This window comes from Lathyrus oleraceus, chromosome 5 (assembly GCF_024323335.1).
Source record: "Lathyrus oleraceus cultivar Zhongwan6 chromosome 5, CAAS_Psat_ZW6_1.0, whole genome shotgun sequence".
In the NCBI taxonomy this organism is placed as follows: Eukaryota; Viridiplantae; Streptophyta; class Magnoliopsida; order Fabales; family Fabaceae; genus Lathyrus; species Lathyrus oleraceus.
The window spans coordinates 43,338,101-43,358,851 of NC_066583.1; the positions used below are offsets into that span (position 1 = coordinate 43,338,101).

The 20,751-nt window shown below is 34.2% G+C and overlaps 6 protein-coding genes and 1 pseudogene across 6 annotated transcripts; 2 read left to right on the top strand and 5 right to left on the bottom strand.

The window, feature by feature from the left end:
- Positions 1-288: 288 nt before the first annotated feature.
- LOC127078634 (uncharacterized) lies at positions 289-1,590 on the bottom strand (annotated as a pseudogene).
- Positions 1,591-1,909: 319 nt separating this feature from the next.
- On the bottom strand, positions 1,910-2,365 carry LOC127078636 (uncharacterized). The gene has a single exon (XM_051019075.1). The coding sequence runs from the start codon at positions 2,363-2,365 to the stop codon at positions 1,910-1,912; it is 456 nt and encodes a 151-aa protein (XP_050875032.1).
- Positions 2,366-2,431: 66 nt separating this feature from the next.
- On the bottom strand, positions 2,432-2,917 carry LOC127078637 (glutathione S-transferase T3-like). The gene has a single exon (XM_051019076.1). It carries the CDS (start codon positions 2,915-2,917, stop codon positions 2,432-2,434), a length of 486 nt encoding a protein of 161 aa, XP_050875033.1.
- Positions 2,918-3,885: 968 nt separating this feature from the next.
- Positions 3,886-5,058, top strand: LOC127084298 (protein RADIALIS-like 6). The gene is made up of 2 exons (XM_051024716.1): positions 3,886-4,269; positions 4,891-5,058. Exons 1-2 carry the CDS (start codon positions 4,007-4,009, stop codon positions 4,916-4,918), a joined length of 291 nt encoding a protein of 96 aa, XP_050880673.1. The 5' UTR covers positions 3,886-4,006; the 3' UTR covers positions 4,919-5,058.
- A 225-nt stretch (positions 5,059-5,283) lies between these two features.
- Positions 5,284-7,454, top strand: LOC127084488 (uncharacterized). Its single transcript, XM_051024948.1, has 2 exons — positions 5,284-5,745; positions 6,928-7,454. The coding sequence occupies exons 1-2, from the start codon at positions 5,444-5,446 to the stop codon at positions 7,295-7,297; spliced, it is 672 nt and encodes a 223-aa protein (XP_050880905.1). The 5' UTR covers positions 5,284-5,443; the 3' UTR covers positions 7,298-7,454.
- A 255-nt stretch (positions 7,455-7,709) lies between these two features.
- On the bottom strand, positions 7,710-9,696 carry LOC127084351 (uncharacterized). The gene has a single exon (XM_051024781.1). The coding sequence runs from the start codon at positions 9,669-9,671 to the stop codon at positions 7,767-7,769; it is 1,905 nt and encodes a 634-aa protein (XP_050880738.1). The 5' UTR covers positions 9,672-9,696; the 3' UTR covers positions 7,710-7,766.
- Positions 9,697-13,533: 3,837 nt separating this feature from the next.
- On the bottom strand, positions 13,534-19,526 carry LOC127081383 (alkylbase DNA glycosidase-like protein mag2). Its single transcript, XM_051021644.1, has 2 exons — positions 17,991-19,526; positions 13,534-13,884 (listed from the first exon to the last, which is right to left on the bottom strand). Exons 1-2 carry the CDS (start codon positions 19,115-19,117, stop codon positions 13,860-13,862), a joined length of 1,152 nt encoding a protein of 383 aa, XP_050877601.1. The 5' UTR covers positions 19,118-19,526; the 3' UTR covers positions 13,534-13,859.
- Positions 19,527-20,751: the final 1,225 nt, after the last annotated feature.

Genomic DNA, 20,751 nt, shown 5'->3' on the forward strand with positions numbered 1-20,751 from the left:
TTAAGCCACGTCAGCTTGAAGCAACTCAACTACTTTTTCACTCCAATGGTGCAACTCTGAAGAACTCAGATTGGACCTCACAACTTTATTTTTATATATTAATATTTTATTCATATTAAATTTTATATTAATTAAAATAATAATTTTAGTGTTTTAAATTAAATTTGATATAAAATAAAAAAAATTAAATTAAACTTATAATTTAAAATGATAATTAAAATTAATCTCAAATACATGATATATAATTAAAAACAATAAAAATAAATAACATCACATAATTAATCAAACTTAAATTTCATCATCTTCATGTCCAAAACGTTCCCAAATATATTCGACTAGATCTCCTTGAAGTTTACGATGAACTTGTTTTTCTTGAATACTTGCTCTTCTTTGTAGTCTTGTTGCAAGATTCGGATGAGGACCGCTAAATGTTTCAGTTGTTGAGTTATTGATATCCACATTATCATAAGAGTAATCAAAATTACCTCCATATGTATGTCGTTCGTCTTCCACAATCATGTTGTGCAATATGATGCAGGCATATATGGTATGCTTGAGAGTGTCCATGTGCCAGGCACGCGTTGGGCCACGTATAATTGCAAATCGAGATTGAAGCACTCCAAATGCTCGCTCCACATCTTTTCTAGCCGATTCTTGATGTTGAGCAAATAATTTTTTCTTTTCTCCCTGTGGCATTGAAATAGTCTTGACAAATGTAGCCCACTCGGGATATATACCATCTGCTAAATAATACCCCATATTATATGGTGTCCCATTGATTGTATATTGCACATTGAGAGCACGTCCTTCCAAAATATCGTTAAACACGTTGGATTGGTTTAGCACATTAATGTCATTGTTTGAACCTGCAATACCAAAAAAAGCATGCCAAATCCATAAGTCTTGTGATGCCACTGCTTCAAGCATGATTGTGGACTTACCATGATCACCTCGACAAAATTCTCCTTTCCATGCAACAGGACAATTTTTCCATACCCAATGCATACAATAGATGGAACCCAACATACCTGGAAAGCCACGTGACTCTCCCATTTGTAAAAGATGTTTAACACCAGTGTTGTTAGGCTTTCTCAACTACTCAGCGCCAAATACAACATTGACACCCTTAACAAATCTTTCTAAGCACTCAATTGAAGTGCTTTCATCGATTCGAACATATTCGTCTACAAGGTCAGCAGGAGACCCATACGCCAGCATACGAATAGCAGATGTACATTTCTGCAATGGTGAAAGACCCATTTTACCAGTTGCATCGACCCTCAGTTGGAAATATTCATCATGATTTCCAAGGGCATCTACAATTCGAAGAAATACATGCCTATGCATTCTGAACCTTCTTCGGAATTGAACATCTGTGTATACTAGGTTTTCCGAGAAGTAGTCATTGAATAATCGATAGTGCCCTTCTTCACGACCTCGATCTACCGTTGTTCTTCTCTTTGGCCTAGAGGAACTTCTAGATCGACGTTCATTCTGAAGTTGTTGTTCTTCATCACTGTCGTCCATAAATTCTTCTTCAACCAACTCCCAAAATTCTTGATCGTAATTATCTGAATTGTCTGAATCCATTTAGTGAGTAAAGAATGAGAGAAAAATGAGAAGAATAAGATGAGAATGAGAAAACAATGACATAAGTGGTAGTATATATAATGGTTTGAATAACGGCTAGTTTGAATAACGACTAGTTTGAATAACGACTAGTTTGAATAACGACTAGTTTGAATAACGGCTAGTTTGAATAATGGCTAGTTTGAATAATGGCTAGTTTAAATTAAAGTGGTAGTTTAAATAACGGATAGTTTAAATTAAAGTGGTACTAATGACCATTTTACATAGGTGTTCATAAATTAAAGTGGCACTAATGACCATTTTACATAAGTGATACTAACTACATTCCATATTTTCTTTTCATCTTATTACAATATTTTTCATGAATATCTCGTTGACTATCGTTCATAGTAGAAGTGTCTTTCATCATCATTTGCACTACCCTTAATTCTAGCTCGTCCTCCTTAGCTTGCGCAAGTCTGTCCATTGTTATTGCTCTTTTATTCTTTGCATCTTGCGTTGCATTTGGAATTTCTGATGCCTTACCCTTCCTTTTTGCTACTTTTTGTCCCATTGGACGCTCCATTGGTGATGATGAGTTAAACTCATAACTTGAAGTTGTATCTGGGTTCTCCGATGATGGCCCATTAGCATAAGTCTTTGTTATTTTTGCAGAACTTCCAATCGATTCTTCGACGATGCGCCATTTAGCTTCATCTTTTAACAATCGCCATGCATACTCAAGATTGAATGTTGTACCTTGATCCTGAGCAAAAATAGCATGTGCATCTGCCATGACATCGGTCTCGGATGTCCCACTTTTCTTTCCTTTAAGAGCAATTTTGTAACGCCCAACAAATTTTTAAACCATGCCATTTATTCTATGCCATCGACATTTTAACTGTCCCCCTAACTTTTCCCGCAATTGCCCACAATATTGGTTATAACTAGCGGTAATTCTTAACCAAAAACTCTCAGCCTTTTGATCAACTCCCACAATTAGATCCTTTGAAACATTGAGCCATGATTGGATAAGTAGTATATCCTTTTCCCTTGTAAATTGCTCTCGAGATCTTTTTTTAACGACAACCCTTTCTTCTTTTTCAGTACCAACTTGAGTAGAAAATGATGGGACTTGAGTAGAAAATGGTGGAACTTGAGTAGAGAATTCCATACTATTAGAATTCATTTGAGGTATGGGATATATATTTGGATTGTTTGGTGACGGAAGAAATATGGCGGGGTTTGTTGGCACCGGTGGAATTTGAGAATTTTGAGGATTAAGATTTTGATAATTTTGCATGTAATTGAAAAAAACTTGTTGATAATGAAAATGATTAGGATCCATTTGGCCTAAACAATTGTAATTTGAAGTAAAAAGATGAAATTTTGAGTTAAATATTTTGTAAAAAAAATGCTAATGAGAAAAAATTGTTGAAAAAAAATTAAAAGTATAGGAATAAAATGATGAAATTGTGAGAGAGAAATTTCAAATTGAAGAGAAAATAAAAGTGAGAGAAATTTGTGTTGGTAAATTTTTGGAAACCAAAATCATATTTATAATAAAAAATATGTTAAAAAAATATATAAAAAAATAAGTAGCCGTTCTAAATTAAAAAATAGAAAAAAAGAAAGGTTATCGTTGCATGCTGAAGCAATAGCATTGCCATGTTGGCGAACTCCAACCATTCAACCGTGAAAGAACTGCTCTCATTGTTGTTTCACTCTGGCGAACTGAGTTGAAAAAACTACCGCTGGAGATACTCTAATAGTCATAATTAATGTGTAAAATCTCTTTAGCATACCAATTACCATCAATAAAAAGTGATAAGTTGATTTCATTGGATTTGATATTCACATTTTTTTCTTAAAAACTAAACTAAAATTAAACTAAACATATGAAAAATCAGTTGATTTTATTTTATACGATCAATTTATATTTTTAAAATTTTATGAAATTTATATTAAACATTAAATAATAAAAAATTGCATACGCATTACATTTTTATACCATTAAAATAAGTACATAAAAAAATAGTAGATAATAATTATTTAAAAAATACATTAACATAACATATATCTTTTAAGTTTTAAATAATATAGTGGAAAACAAAATATAATGATGATATCTTGGATGATCAATGTTAAAACTAATTGAGAATAACTCAAGCTAACAAAAATTACTAGTAAGGTAACTTCACTCATAGAATTTGTTTGTTTTTTTCAATAATATTCTACAAATAAATAATAGCCAACTTGACACCCTTCACTTCACTCTCCCTTATATAAGGAACTAAGACCACAATGTCTTAACACAACGTCTCATAATAACAACTCTCATATCACTGTGTTTTCTACTTCAAATCACACTTCTTTGAGCTTGTATTATTATTATATTGAAAAGTTAGATATATAGATACATAGATATAGCAACAATATGGGTTGGACAGGAGAAGAGAACAGACGTTTTGAGGATGCACTTGCTGTATATGGTCCAGAAGATCCAAATCGGTGGCAACATGTGGCTAACGCTGTTGGTGGAAAATCAATACAAGAAGTTCGAAGGCATTATGAAATCCTCAAAGAAGATCTCATTCGAATTGAACGTGATCAAGTTCCGCTACCAACTTATAGGGGAGGAGGTTCTTCTGGTATCAATATCAACAACACCAGAAGACAGTTAATTGCTGATGAACAAAGGTACTAATGATACATTCAATTATTGTTGCCACGATGCACTGAGATTCGGCCTTAATAATACATTCAATTTCACAGCTTAACAATCACTCAAGAAATTAGTATTATTTATACTAAAAAATCCATGCACATTAATATATTTAAGGATCGTGAAATTTGTTACTATATAAAATATTTGTCAGGATTAAACTGCGGTTAAATAAGATTTTTCACACATATATGTTAGAATTCAAACTCTGATGATGACGTTCAACCTAACAAAATCGATTTCTGCTACTATTTGAACTAAGATTTACAGAGACTTCTATTTAGGGTCACATGAAATTCAATCCATCATCAAAGTTATCATGTGCACGTGATTATAGTTAAGATAATGACTCATATATATAATTAATCATCATCAACTCATAGATTAGTTAATAATCACTAGATCATACTTAGACCTATGTAGTTTGTCCCCAGGGTCCTCTTTTTAAATAATATTCATCTGCAATATTTTGATTTAGTTAAGTTTTTTAGCACATGCACTTGTCCATTTATTTATTAATTAACTCTATTAGGTTTCTTAATCAAGTATGAAATCTCCCTATTAATTATTATTATCCTGTCTAATCCCATTTTCAGGAGAATGAGGAATCTTAATATCCGTTGAAGCAAAGACAAAGACTGATACAGCTCTGGAGCAACATGTTTTTCAATTAAATTATATTAATGTGTTGTGTATTTTTAATTTGAGTGTAACAAATGTTGTATTATGTGATGTAATGTAATGTAAAACTATATTAGAAATTATGTCTGGTTTATTTATTTTAGTGAGAAAATAACATTGATGGTATAAAGTAAAACACCACTAATTATTGTCTATATATATAAATGGTTAAGAATTTTTTAGCAAATAATGTTAGCGTAGAACCTTATATTTCGTGAAACTAAAATGTGAGTGGTGGGTATTTAATTAACACATATGTAATAAGAACCAAAAATTAAGGTAACATCACAACTTTCTCAAACGTTAAACATTCCTAAAACAGGTTATTGTGTTGATATAAAAAACATCAAATTCTAGTCAAATAAAGTTGCACTACATTGCCATCCTTTGTTGGATTACAAACAAAAAAATAATTTATAATTGTGATTGTGAAGGTGTTTTTGTTGTAGGGAAATTAATTAAGAAAAGATGGCAAAGATAATATTTGTTTTGGTGTTCGCAATTGCGGTTGCGATGCCGTTGCGTACCGTTATGGGACAGGGAAACTGGCAGGAACTTATGGGACATGGAGATTTGGCTGAGACTATGGATGAGGCTAAGAAGGCTCTTGGTGCTGCTAATACTGCAGCAGCCGGTCAAGCCGCGTTTGACGATTATTTTGGTGGTGGTGGTGGTGGTGACGCTCTAGGTGGAGCCGGTGGAGCCGCTGATACAGTTGATGATGAGGTTCCAGTTGAGGGTGCATCTTTGGCTGATTGGATAGATGAAAAGTAAGATCACAATCATTCTTTTTCTCTCTTTGTACATAAAAATCTAGTAACAAATAAAATGTTACGCGTATGTAGCGCACGTACGCGTAATGTGGTTAATTCAGTTAGGGGTGTGCAAAAATATGGTTAACCAAATTATATGTCTAAACTGAATTGCATTGCACCATAAAATAACCAAACCACTTGAATGGTTAATGATCTGAACCATTTAAATTAACCAATTATAATTCAGTTTAAAACCGGTTCATAACTAGTTTTCTTTTATAAACTGCTTTAGTTATAATTTTTTTAATAAAAAAAAGAAAAATTATTGAGAGTGAAAAAAAATAGAAATTAAAAATATTTATAATTATGAAAAATTAAAATTATTTTATTAAAAATTAAAAATAAAATTATAAAAAAAAATATAGTTTTTTTAGAAAAAAATCTGAAAATAAAATATTTTGGATTCCATAAAATAAAAAATAATTTTTTTCTGAAAATATTTTTTTTATTCATTAAAAAAATATAATTTAATTTGAAATAATTTTTTTTTCAGAAAAATAAAAAATTATTGTTTTCCAAAATAAAAAAATTCTGAAAAAATATTTTTTTTTGAAAAATAAAAATTTCAGAATAAAATTATTTTTATAGTGAAATTTTTTCCCAAATTTTATGAAATATAAAAATAAAATAATTTTTTTTTTATTTTTCCAAAAATAAAATTCGAAAAAAATTTATTCTGAATTTTTTTCCCAGAAAAATTAAAATTAAAATATTTTTTTTGCATGAAATTTTCAAAATATCTATTCAGATTTTTTTTCAAAAAAATAAAAATTTTAAATAATTTTTATAAATAAAAGTTTTTTTAAAAAAATAAATATTTTCATTTTTTTTTTAAATTAATTATTTTTTATGAAATTAAAAAAATTGATTTTAAAACAGTTCAAATTATAAAATTGGTTTATAATTACAAACTGATTATAAACTAGTTTATAAATACAAACCGGTTATAAACTAGTTTTAAACTGAATTGAAACCATTTTAACAATTAACTGCATTTTTTGTAAAATGGTTATTATAAACTGAATTGAACGTGGTTTGGTTCAGTTCAGTTCATGAACCACGAACACCCCTAAATTCAGTTGCGCAGATAAATTCAACTATATTAATTGAACATGTTTTTGTTGTTCCACAAAACAGCGCTACAGAAGCAGCAGTTGCACAACCATTGCCGGTGGATTCACCAATCGGTGCACCAGAAGATTTACCAGCAGAGACACCAGAAGGGTCACAAACATTCGAGGGCCTATCACCAGGCCTATCACCGGGATATGAACTCAAATATTCACCATTCGGATCACCATCGGATGAACCCAAAGTTATACCCGAGGCACCAGAAGACGATAACGACGAAGGCATAGTTGACAAAAGAATAGTGGGGGTTTCTCCAATAGGGTCGCCAACGGATGCACCTGATGGAGCACCATCAGATGACGATGACGACGTGGATTCACCTGATGGTGCACCGTCATTCGCACCTGGAGTATCTGGATTCGATGATGATAATTGAAGCAAAGAATAGTAACTTCAACATCAAGTAATTCTAATATCAATGTTGATTATCAACATACAGTTAAATTCCCTTGAAATGTTAAACCAATTTGAGTATGTAACATAACATAACACCTATCAATTTCCCTCCTTAACAAAAATGTGGCTATTTGTTATTATTATCTTTCTATTGAGAAATCATCGATTTTCTTGCTTGTACTAAGTTTTATATTATTGGATCATTAAAGAAAAAGATCAAAACTTTAAATTAATTTACATTAACATTGTATGTCACTTAATCTCTAAATACATTGTTTGCTTCATGAATGGCAAACAATAGATTAGAAGTCTCAATATTATTGATTTTTATTTATAGAATACACAATCCAAAGATCACTCAGATGAAATAGTAAAAGATTTTTTTTCAGCTAAACCAAATATTCTAGGTTCGAATTCAGTCTTGATCACGCAGCTGGTGCTAAGTTTTCTCATAGATGTGAGATCAATGAGCTGCGAGTTTCTGAACCAAAAACTAAACCATTTATATGATCATCTTTCTTTTCGACTTCCACTCTTTTCGCTACCTCGTGTTTTATCCTCGCAACATCTTTTCCGAACCTCGTCTCCATCAGAATTTCCAGTTTTCCTTCTAGAAGCTTCTCTTTAGCAGCCCATCTTTGCAATTTTCCAGAAGTAGTTTTGGGAACACTTTCACTCTTAACCAAAACCACCCATCCAACTTCAACACACTCTTTCTTCAAAACACTTTCTTTAATTCCTTCACAAACACTCCTTAGAATCCCCTCATCCACATATTTTTCAACTCTTTGCATCTCTGCAACAATTACAACCGTCGCTAAAACTTTAAATGCTGCGACACAACCTCCTCGTAGAAGCTTCGGAAAACTGTTGAAAACAGCGGTCTCTATGTAATGTGGTTGAATCTTTTCACCATTTTGAAGCTTTATAGTATCTTGAATTCTACCAGTAACATAGAGATACCTTTTTTCTCCTTTCACGATTCCTCTGTCGCCCGTTCGAAGAAAACACCTACGAACTTTGTTTCTGATTCTTGCATGAAAAACTTCTCTTGTTAGAGAAGGGTGACCAAGGTAACCAGAACAGTTACTTGGAGATGAAACCCAAATTTCACCTTCAACACCATCTTCAACAGGTTCGAGTGTTTCTTCGTTAACAACCATGATTTCCATGTCTTCTTGTTCCTCGAGCCTCGCAACTGGTAAAAGCTTTTTGTGAGTTGGAAAATGCGAGAAGCTAGAATAGGCTTCTATGTTATGATCCCTCCATGCAGTTGAAACAAAAGTGCAATTCTCTGCTAATCCATAAGAAGGTGAAATGGACGAAGCTCTTAACCCGAATGGCGAAAAAGTATGAATGAATTCAACCACTGAGTCACTATAAATAGGTTCATTGATGAGTATAAGGTTGTTAAGATTTGATAGATTAATAGGTAAAGTTCCTTTGTGAACTCCTCCACGTTTGACTACAAGTGGTAAGGTGAAAGAAGGGACAGGAGTGCATGTAGCATTGAATTTCGACATTAACTCGAGCCAGATTCTCGGCCGTTTGATGAACGATGTTGGAGAAGCGAGAACACACGTCGCACCTGATACAATTGTGAGTAACAGAAACATGAGACCGCAATCATGGTATTGAGGTAGCCAGGAAACGATAGTACTGTTTGGATGAAGATCGTAAGCTTTTCTCGCTGTTCTAACGTTATGAGCAGCTGAACCTGTTGTAACGAGAACCGGTTTTGGTATTCCAGTTGCACCTGAGGTGTACTGAACCAAGTAAACCTCGTCTGGTTTACGACCATTGTACGAATTAGAATTAGAATTTGAATGTATGTTACTGTTTTTGATGTCTTCTGTGGAAATCCAGAGGAGTGTTTGTAACATGTGAGCTAGTTTATTATTGTGACATGAAGTGATGTAGTGGTGAATGGCTGAAATGTAATTGGGGTGAGCTATGGCAGCTTTTGGTTTAGTTTGTGAGATTATTCTTATAAGGTGATGATAGTTTTTTTCGTTTGCGAAAGAAGGATTAGGAGGGACTATAGGAACAGTTAAAAGACCAGCTCTTTGACAGCCGAAAATGACCTTAACAAGGTCGAGTCCGGGAGAGCAAAGAATAAGGACAGTGTCGTCTCTTTGAAGAGTAAAGAGTAGTTGAGTTGAGATTACATCTGTTGAGGTATTGAGTTGTTCGTAGGTGAGGTGGGTAGTGGAAATGGTGTTTGCGTAATCTTCGGCCCAAATGAAAGCTGGTTTGGACATGAAAGATGGTAACCTGGCCCAAAGTGGGAGGTATTGATCAACCACAGGTTGGTCGGGGAAGGAAGGATCATAATTCTCGTACTCATATTGCATTTTTGTTGTTGTTTGTTCTTTTCTGTTGTTGCTGCTTGTGAAAACTGGTCTTAGTCACTTGCTACTTATAGTTAAATGATTTAGATGTAGATAAAGACCAAGTGAAGATTACAAAGACTAGAAAAAGGTATAAAGGAACATTCTGTGAGAATATCCCACTGAGTTTTGTGACCTGATAACACAAACCGTCGCTTTGCTGTTGTTCCATTTGAGTGTTCCATCTCTTCCCTCAATTTATGTTTTTTATATTAATGGTTGGTTGTCTCTCACCTTCATCTGGCAGGCTGCTTGTATTGTTGTGCATAGCATTGTAATGAGTTGTCCCATCACTAGAACTTGTTTCAACTTTGCATCTTCAATGGCTCCGCTTTCACATACAAAAAATGCCTTTTTGTCAAAGATCAAATATACTTCATACTAAAATTCCTATACCATGTTTATCATGGACTTATGACTAATAGAATTAATTTAGAGGATTTCTTAATGCATCCTATATATTTTTTATGCATTATTTAAAAATTCTAAAATGCTTTCCAGATTTTGGAGATGTATTTCCGGATGCACCCCAACACACACACAACACAAATCATTTATGAGTGGTGCCCTATAAGTTGGGTTTATCTTATTCCGGAGATGCATCTCTGAAATATTTCAAGAAATATATTCGTAATTGATCAGTTTAGTAGAAATTCCGAAGCCACACCTCCAGAAGTTTTGGCGGAATTTTGAAATATTTTGTCATCTTTGTGTGTCAGATATTTTCGAAGATGCATTTCCGTGATAATCTGATAAAAGATAAAGTTGCATGATCACACAGCCATTGTTGGCATTGTTGTTTTCCAACACAAACCCTCACCAAAAATCCATTCATTCTCGATCCATTTTTTCACTCCAAATCTTCAATTTTGTGGTTCATCAAATCGAAGGAAGTAAAAGAAGATAGAATTTCAAGTAAAGATCTTTTATTTCACACTGCATTGTCACATTAATCATGCATTTTGTCTGAAAAATGAGCATTGTGTCCGTAAATGTATCTCCGAAACGAGTATGAACTTTTTCGGAGATGCATATCTGGAATTAGTCTATATTCATTTTTCAACTCTGTTTTCAGTGGTGGCGCTTATATATTGTTATGTTGTAATTGTTTTCATTAGATATGGTGCACCCCGATGATTTTTCAAAACAAATTGTTTCTCTGAATGTACAAGGTGTTGTTGTGAAGGCGATAGATATTGACAACCAATTTAAAAACGAGCAAGAGTTTGAATCTCCTGATCAAATGTTTCAATAGATTCGTATGAAGGTCTCTAAACTTGGATTTGGTGTGGTTATTGGAAGGTCCGATAATCGTTCGGATAGAGGATGCGCTTTTGTGACAATGACGTGCGAAAGAAGTGGGAAATATAGAACTCATCTCCGGATTTTTAAAAGAGACGACATCGATTTAAGAAAATGTGGGTGTCCAATTAAGGTACGTGGTTACGTATTGGCAAACAAAAACTAGAGATTTAATGTTATACATGGTTTGCATAACCATGAGTTGTGTAAAAAAATAGCCGACCATCCTAGTGTGTATCGGTTCATGCCGGAAGAGAATGAATGTGTTGCTGACATGACATTGAACTTGGCTCAACTGAAAAATATACTTGCACATTAAACAGAAAAGACTCGAAAATATATCAAATATCAAACAAGTGTATAATATTTGATATCAAACTAACAAGATGCTTAGGTGGGATAGAACGGAAATGCAACAACTCTTGAAACTGTTGGATGATAACAGTTACGTGTCTAGGTATCGAACGTGCGATGATGAATTTACTGTTAGAGATATATTTTGGACTCATCATGATTTCATAAAGTTGTTCAACATGTTTCCTACTGTGTTCATACTTGATTCAACCTACAAGACCAACAAGTATAGACTTCCATTATTGGAGATGGTTGGTGTTACCTTAACTGAGAAGACATCTTGACCAGGTGAAGGAGAAAATTTTTTGTGCATGGACTGATAATGTTAGATACCTTGAAAATACAACAGCTAACAGAGTTAATTCTGCCCATGCTACTTTGGAAAATTTATTGTGAAATAGTAAGGGAGATTTGTATAAAGATTGGAACTCCGTGAACCACATGATTTAAACTCAGCATAATGAGATACATACGTCATTTGGTCGGAGCATCACAGTTTTGGAACACAGATTTAAAGACAACACTCTTTATTCTCAGTTGGTTGGTAATATTTATCGGATGGGTTTGAATTATATTTTTCACGAGGCTAAACGAGTTGATAATGTAAGCTCCGATAGCGCAAAGTGCGGATGCACAATTGTGAAAACATGTAGTCTCACATGTGCTTGTGTTATTGTAAAAAATGTAAAACTTGATAGCCCAATAAGAATGGATGAGGTTTGCACTCATTGGAAGATACTTAGTTTTGATGATGATGGTGTCATGAATGACGATAAATCGAATATCTCTATTTTGACCGAATGGAAAGTGATACAAGAGAGATTTTTGAAAGTCGATGATAACATGAAACTCCACATCAAAGAACAATTAAGGAAGATTGTCTATCCGAAAACCACTGACATGAAATCACCCTCTCAACCAGTAAAAACAAAAGGTGCTTCGAAGAAAATGAATCATACACTGAATGACAATTCGACTACACAGTCTCCTTCGTATTTTGAACATGTTGACAAAGTTTTTCTCGACTCACCAACTCCAAAATCTCAAAAAAAAATGTTGTCAAAGAAGCTCGCATTAGCAAACCACCTCATACGCCTCAACCAAAGTTTTCATTCATTGACGAGATGTCGATTTTTATGCACAAATACATCAAACAGATCGTCAATGTTGTGGAGACGATAATTGCGATTATCGAACAGTTTCGACTTTACTCGATAAATGAGAAGATAATCATACACTTATCCTCCATCAACTTATCCAAGAGTTGATGGCACATAAAGAATCATACACACGGTTGTACGAAAAGAAAGAAAAATTCGATGAAGTTTATGAGTCTCTTGTTCCTTGCCTTAGCGGTTCAGCACTGGAGGCAAAATGGATGTGCTTCCCGGACATGGATCACCTTATAGTATGTGCGTGTGATAAAGTGTGTGTTAATCTTACACGATATAGGTTTTTGGAAACCTTTTCCCACTGTGCACCGCCCCACCTCAAATAAATATTAACTATTATGTCACAAATGTCTCCTTCTGCAGCTCTACACCAAGACGAACATTTAAGCTCAACGACTTCACTTCCGTCGAACATATTAAATACGAAATCCAGCATCTCCTATCTTATGAAGACAATCAAAGGATTGTGAAGCTCGAGTACCGTTATCGTCGATTGACAGTGAAGAAAAGATTAAGTTCAACGAATTTGAACTCAAGCTATTGGAATGCTTATTTCAATTTCTAAATAAAAATTTTGCTCAAGTTGGAAGCGACGGTTTAATGATCGATCGAAGATATTAAAACATCTATCTGAATATTAAAATAATATTACATTTATGTTGAATATGTAATCTTAATTTTATTTAATTAGTTTTAATTTCATTTTAATTACATATTTGAATGTGTTACGAAAATATAACCACACAAACATTTCGAAGATACATCTCCGAAATAAAATAAATATCAAATAATAAGACATCACTCAGAATGATCTATGTTAAATGTGTGTTAGGATACATCCAAAAATACATCATCGAAAATTAAGAATATTTTTGAATTTTTGCTTGTGCCTAAGAATCATATAAAATGCATTAAAAAATCCTCTTAATTTAAATTGAAACCTATATATTATTTATATCACACGAATTCTATTTAATTAACGCAAAGGGGGGCACTAATACAACATGAAATAAGGACTCATACATTAGTTACAAGGTCCGAAGTCCAAACCGCACTACCTACCAAAAACACGACTAGACAACTTGAAATTGGCCTCTGAACATTCATTACATTTGGCAATAAACAAAACAAAATTACGGACTAGCCTTTATTAATCTTGCACAAGTTTTACTAAACACAAGGTAAATCATACACTAATCCTTCGATGCAGTATCCATGTTTCAGTCTAAAATCTACCCTTAAATATGCATAATGGCATAGCTTTGCAAATATGAGTGTCTGCTAGCAAAGCCTGGTAATAACTCTTCCTCAATTTCTTCAGCGATCACTGTCCCCAAGCACAGGCAGCCCTACATGCACCAGCATGAGAAAGCAAGATGAGAGATGTGTCAAAACTACATTATTAAGTTACAAGTTATAATAATTAATTACAAACCTCAAAGAAGACCGCACATAAAGTAAGGAACAAAAGTCATAAACATGTTCTTTTACACAATGAATTCACAGACCCCTCCTCCTTTAGACTAACTGAACTTGGCAGATATAAAACACAGATAAATGAAATCTAATGAAATATTTGGCGCAGTTGACACCATCATAAACCGAGAGTAGTCAATCGAGGATAGCATCGGGGAGCGGCTGACCCCAAAAGTGGAATAGCATAATAGAGTATAGTGGAATGACCACTATTTAATCATTTTTTGGACAATTACATATAATAATTATAAATATATATTTAATGTAAAATTAAACAATTAACTCAAATACCATAAAATATTCATAAATCAAAGCACAATTTAATTATAAAAAAAACACAACCAAGTTATAATCGAAACTCTTAATCAACATCAACAAATCTTTCTCAAAACATTACATCCCAAAATTCAAACTTAAGTGCAGAAGGAAGGAAGGTTAAGGTCGAGTCTCATCTCAAATTTGATTGAAAAACTCAAAATTACCCTTGAATCGTTTTAAATTTAAGGGATAGTTTCAGTTTTTCATAGGGGAAAGGATAGCGGGTCAAATACCGCTCCGCTATCCCGCTATTTACCCTTATAGCAGTGGCTAGTGTTCTGCACCACTAAGGCTCTTCTCATAGCAGCCGGACCACTCCGCTATCCCGCTATAGCACTGCTATTGGCCACTATTGACTACAAAACATACTCCAAAAACAAACAGACAATACAGGAGACTAAAGAATTACAACCTATGTAGGAGACTATAACAAAACAACCAATAGAAGAAAGCACTTCATGTCATTTTATCCATTTTTGTCTACATAATGTCAGAACAATAATGAGTCAGATTAGAAAGCAGTTCATGTCATTTTACTCATTACAGTCTTCAGACAGTGAACCACATTAGATAAACGGTTTCTTTCAACCAAATACATCTAAGTTGAATCAAATTACCAGAGCACCAAACTAAATTATGATCTGACTGAAAAAGAAATTTCTAAAATATGATAATAAGTTACAACATGAACAACAGGGGATATCAGGATGGTTTCGTGGCTGAGATGGAGAGTTGGGTTGTGGAGTGATTAGGGGGTCAAGGGTTAGTTCCCCGTTTAAAAATATAAAAAAAACCCAAATTCACACTACAACTAATTAGGGACAAAATATAGCACCGATATACCAAATAAGAAGGCAAATGATCAAATCATGTTAATTAAATAACAAAGAGAATCAACAAATAGACTTCTTAAAAGGCCACATTGACCAAATAAAGACAAGATATCTAAATATGAGTTGGCTTAGTCCCTTTTCACAACTTCAAATCACCATAGGTGCCTTAAAATAATTTTAGAAAAACAATGTTAACTCAGTCTATTATACCGTGTAACTTCCACAATTAATAAATAGCTACAACACCAAACACACTAGTTTTGCAATGGAAAAACAAGAGACCTCATGAATCTCTTGTGTATCAATTCCTTTGAACTATCAACCACAATTTTTCCCTGTCTTTATTAACAAAAGATTATTCCATTTTAGGCCACATCATAAGAACATGTCTTGACTGAAACTTAACTTGAAGCCTAATTAAAGAAGTATGATTGATAAATAAAAGTTGTCAAGATTTCATTCCTTGTGCAAACATGTAAACTTCATCCTGGTAGCTTTATGACATGAATACATTTATTCATAATTATGTAATAATTGAGCGCATGGTTGTCAAAATCAAGAACCCGCTGAAGATCATTAATACTATGTTTGGATTGATGGATTAGAAGGGAGCGGAGCGAAATGGAACATGATGGAATGGAGTGGAGCAGAATGAAACAGAGATTCAATTCCATTGTTTGTGTATTTTTATAATTTGACGGAACGGAACAGAACAAATTAGTTCATGACATTGCATACACCCCAAATTGGGTGGAACGAAAATTGAAAGGAATAGGATGGAATGGATTCCATCAAGATCCATTCCGGAATCTGATTATATACCACTTTATTTCATTCCATTTCATCACATTCCACAAATCCAAAAATACCCTAAGGTATAGAAAAATCGTAAATCGTAAGATCCTTAAACAGATTTTAAGATCCCACCGTATAGACAAAATTATAGAAATCTAGGAAAAATATCCTTAACATAAAATTTTATTAATTTAATCATAAGTAGCAAACATTTAACAAAAAAATATTATTTCCTCAAACAACAACAAAAAGCAGAATTGTCTCAACATGATCCAAAAAACATCATATAAAAATATCATCTTAACTCAAACATTGTCTAAAAAATAATGGACGTCTAAAAACTAATGGAAAGGCTCTGTTTTGAGGAAGAAAGAGGAACTGCAGTACAGTGTGCAGGGATAATATGGATTGACCAGTTTAGAGATCAGAAGAATTGAGGAAATATCTGCATTTATTGTATTTTATTCATGTTTTAACTGAGCATTTGGAACCTGAAAACTGTACATTGGAAATGTGAGTGCTCAATTAAAACACAAGTAAAATAAAAGACAATAAATGCCAAAAACCTAACCGTTATGGCACGCTTTGTATTCGAAAGAAAACCGGATCAAAATCTGACAGAACGAGTTGAAAACAAGTGTGTAAGTGACAGATCACAAATGGGTGTGAAATGGGCCAATGGTTGGAATCCGGTTGCGTGGATCACAAGATCCCACAATCCAGCGCGTTTCCTCTGCAGTCAATTAAAACACAAGTAAAAGACAATAAATGCCAAAAACCTAACCGTTATGGCACAGCTTCATATTCCAAAGAAAACCGGGTCAAAATCTGGCAGAACGGGTCGAAAACAAGTGTGTAAGTGACAGATCACAAACGGGTACGAAATGGGTCAATGGTTGGAATCGGGTTGGGCGGATCTCAAGATCCCACGATCCAGCGTGCTTTTTCTCTGCGCATCAACCGCACTGCCATCTTCCACTATCTTTGAAACACTCCAACAAGGAGAACAGGCACACGAGATATCGTACGATACAGGAGTTATAGCACAATCCTGTAAAGGTGAATGTCAACTCATCCTTAACATATAAAACCAATCTCGACACTGCCCATGTATTCACTGCTTCATATGTATGTGTATTTTACTCCATTTCCCATCGTACATGTTATATCAACATAAATCTTGGTGGTTCCCCCCTTTTCTTAATCTACATATAGTAATGCAAGAGAATGCCAAAGCACGTGTTTTCTACCCTTATATATCCGGACTATATATAAACAGATAAATTGATTATTCAATGCATCTAAAAAGTGAATTTTTTCTTATAATAAAGACTGAAGGGAGTACTATATATACTCTATGTGGATCAAGATATGTCCCTTGTGGATCCCCCATTCAAACGGAACAAAAAATTATTTCTGATATTTATATTGTTATTTCACTAATCACAAGAACAAAAGATATATGAAACTCTGCATACTAAAATAGGGGATTGTTAAAATTCAGATATGCAACAGTGCTATAGTGCTGTTAAAGGCTATCGCCGTTATAGAATTATAGTCGTTACAGACTTATGGCACTGTTTTGAAAGCATTTTGTAATAAACGGACAATAGACGTTTTAGACTGATAGCCGTTATAGACTTTCGCATATCCTGGACAAAAGCTCTTTGTCCAAATTCTGCTTCACTATAACGGTATAGTGCTGCTATAATGGCTATTTAACAACATTGACAAAACCAGATAACAAGATAATCAAAACAAGAATGCATTGTATCTTGTTATTATCGAAAACCAAAGCTCAAAAGGTAAAGATGTTATTTCCAATGACAGGTATTCCACTTTTTTTTCTCTAGTTCCTAAATTACCTAAAAGGGTGACCAACACATGATGAAATGAAAGCTCTCAATCAACTGAGAAATATTTGATCACTATTGTAAATAGCCATTAGCAGCAATATAAGCAATCTTAAGCAAACAAGTTTGCCACCTTTTCAAATCAATCTATTTCAAATAAACTCACACACACCATCTTACCCGATATTAAACATGCTATTCATGGGATCCATAAGTTGTTGTTGTGAAGGATGCTGCTGCTGTTGCTGCTGTTGGTGGTGATGCTCCATCTGATGCTGCTGCAAGCCAGCCCCAGTGGCAACAGCCACAGCCGTCGAAGGAGTTCCCTTAGCTTCAACAAACCTCCACATATACCACGAAGCAACAGACCGATAAGGCCTCCATTTCTCACACAAGTGCTCCATCTGAGATGGCCGAGGCAAATCATCAAGATTATAAAGAATCTGAACCCCTTTCCGAACACCAAGATCATTAATGGGAAGAACATCAGGTCTATGAAGCGAGAAAATCATAAACATATGAACAGACCAAGACCCAATCCCATTAACCATAGTAAGCATAGTGAAAAGCGACTTATCATCCATATTTACAATGGCGGAATCAGAAAGTATCCCATTCTGATACTTCCTAGCCAAATCATGAAGATAACTAGCCTTCCTCCCAGAAACCCCAATTTGACGAAGCTGTTGAGGATTCAAAGCAAGAACAGTTTCAGGAACAACACCACCTTCACCACCACAGAGAGCAATAAATCGCGTATAAATCGAAGTTCCAGCCTTAAACGCGAGTTGTTGATACAAAATGCTCCGAGTTAGTGCAAGAAACGGAGTATGAAAACTATCAAAGGTAGGTGGTTGATGAATGTCGATGAGAGGAGATAGCAGCGGGTCTGCAGTACGAAGGTAACGAATCGCCATCTCAACCTCACCTTCATACGAAAGTGACCTAGCAACAATCCTCGGAAGCGCTAGGGCTCGCTGTTGTTGTTGAACCGCTTTGTTGTTGTTGTTCCGTCCATTCGATTTACCGCCGGGGAATGAATTAACCGGTTTAGGGATTTCCGTTTGCGATTCGGAAGTCGTCGGGTCCGGAGAGACTTTCCGGATCTTTCGAGGACGGAGGGGGATTTTGGTGGCCGGTGAATTGGTGTGTGGAGGGACATTGCTCAGTTCGGACTCAACGGGGATAATGGCGTCGATGATGTTATCGGAAGAAACCTCCGTTTGCGGCGGAAGCTGCGGCTGAGATTGCGGTTCAATTTGAGTTCCGGTTAGGGATTGTGGTTGAAGTTGTGTTTCTTCGCCCATATGTGAGGGATTCAACTGAAGAATAATTTCACGGTAACCGTTAGGGTAGAGAAGAATGAAGAAGAGAAAAGGGTAACGGTGGTGTTATTATTATTATTATCTAATAGTAATAATAATAATTGAGTTTATCACTAATTAATCGAAGATTCCAGAGACTGTGTTAATATGGAAGGTAAAAATGAAATTAAAAAAAAATAATAAAAATAGGTGAGGGTTTGTTGTGGAGAATAATGTGATTACTATAGGGTAATGAAACGATTCAAGAAGAAACTGGGTGTACGGAATTTCTTCATCTTCAAGACCTTGATTCCTTGTTCTAGATCTCTTTTCTTTGGTCAATCTTTGGTTTTGTTGTTGTGTTGTTTTGTTTCTATTTTCTTGCGTGTAACACGTGAACTAATGCACTCTTGGCCCAAATATTAGAAATACGAGAAGGCCAAGTATATCACTAGCATCGCGTTGGATGAGTTTTTTTTTTAAATTCGTGAATAGTTCTTCCCAACCTTATTTGTGTAAATATTTTTGAAAAATACCTCAACAAAAATCACGACATATTTTAAATTTATGAGATTCACCTTATTTTTTATAAAAATCTCTGTATAATATATGAGTGTATCTGGATATACATTTATTAAGTGTCCCTTGAAGTCCTTAAGTGTCATATTTGTAAGGAAAGAATTATTTCGAAGATGTATCTTCGGAAACTCTTCTGAATGGTTTCAAAACAGCATCATTGTTCAAACATTATAATTTTTTGAGACCATGTTATATTAACATAAAATCTGTTAGACGGTGGGCCTAGATCTAGAGGGGGTGAATAGATCCCGAGTTGAAAACTTGACAAAAAATAGTTTGCAAATTTTATGGTGCGGAAGCAAGTTACAAATATCACGGATCAAAAATCATCTAATTGAACCAGCTATCAAAAGGCTCGGATACGCGTATTAACGACAATGATATGATAATGATTCACAAATTGATCAACAACAACTAATCACAACTAGTTGAATGCAAAGTAATACGAAAAGTCTATCTCCAAAGAAAAATACACACAAAAATTAAGTGAAGCAATTTGTCGAACACTTGGTGTTCGATCAATAATGTTTGGAATTCTATTATGATATTGTTGTTCTAAAAATCCAATCACAATCAATTGTTTGTGATCTACACAACAACATTAATTTCAAAATGTGTTCAAAATTATGATCCAAACAAAATTGATTAAACAATTAATGCAATCGACAATTTGCAAACCGAAAATAAAAGAGGGATAGAGAAAGAGAGAGAGAGAGTACATAAGGATTTGTTAAGTCAGTTCTCTAATTGACCTCGTTATGGGTACGTCTGCCCTCAATTCACATGAGTAAATATCATCAAAACCAGATAAAGTTGGAAAATCAGCTGAAAACAAATCAGAATAAGCTTCATCAACAACTTCAGAAAACAACTCTATCTAAAAAACAGAATTCTCTTCCTTGTTAATCTTCTTATTTTCCAGTACTATTTATGGTAAATGGATTGGTGATACATACTTTTTTTCAACCTCAACAACAATAGAAGGTTCAGGTTTATTTTTAGGTGTTACACTAACAATTTTTTTATTTTTTTCTGGGGATGACTTTGTAACTTTTCTG

Bases quoted from the DNA above. Each gene is read 5' to 3' on its own strand.
- LOC127084488 (XM_051024948.1), top strand. From the start codon at position 5,444: ATGGCAAAGATAATATTTGTTTTGGTGTTCGCAATTGCGGTTGCGATG. The intron at 5,746-6,927 runs GTAAGATCACAA...TCCACAAAACAG, and splicing joins GCTGATTGGATAGATGAAAA to CGCTACAGAAGCAGCAGTTG.
- LOC127084351 (XM_051024781.1), bottom strand. From the start codon at position 9,671: ATGCAATATGAGTACGAGAATTATGATCCTTCCTTCCCCGACCAACCT.
- LOC127078636 (XM_051019075.1), bottom strand. From the start codon at position 2,365: ATGGCAGATGCACATGCTATTTTTGCTCAGGATCAAGGTACAACATTC.
- LOC127081383 (XM_051021644.1), bottom strand. From the start codon at position 19,117: ATGGGCGAAGAAACACAACTTCAACCACAATCCCTAACCGGAACTCAA. The intron at 13,885-17,990 runs GTAAGATGGTGT...TGGTGCATGTAG, and splicing joins AATAGCATGTTTAATATCGG to GGCTGCCTGTGCTTGGGGAC.
- LOC127078637 (XM_051019076.1), bottom strand. From the start codon at position 2,917: ATGGATCCTAATCATTTTCATTATCAACAAGTTTTTTTCAATTACATG.
- LOC127084298 (XM_051024716.1), top strand. From the start codon at position 4,007: ATGGGTTGGACAGGAGAAGAGAACAGACGTTTTGAGGATGCACTTGCT. The intron at 4,270-4,890 runs GTACTAATGATA...TCCCATTTTCAG, and splicing joins TTAATTGCTGATGAACAAAG to GAGAATGAGGAATCTTAATA.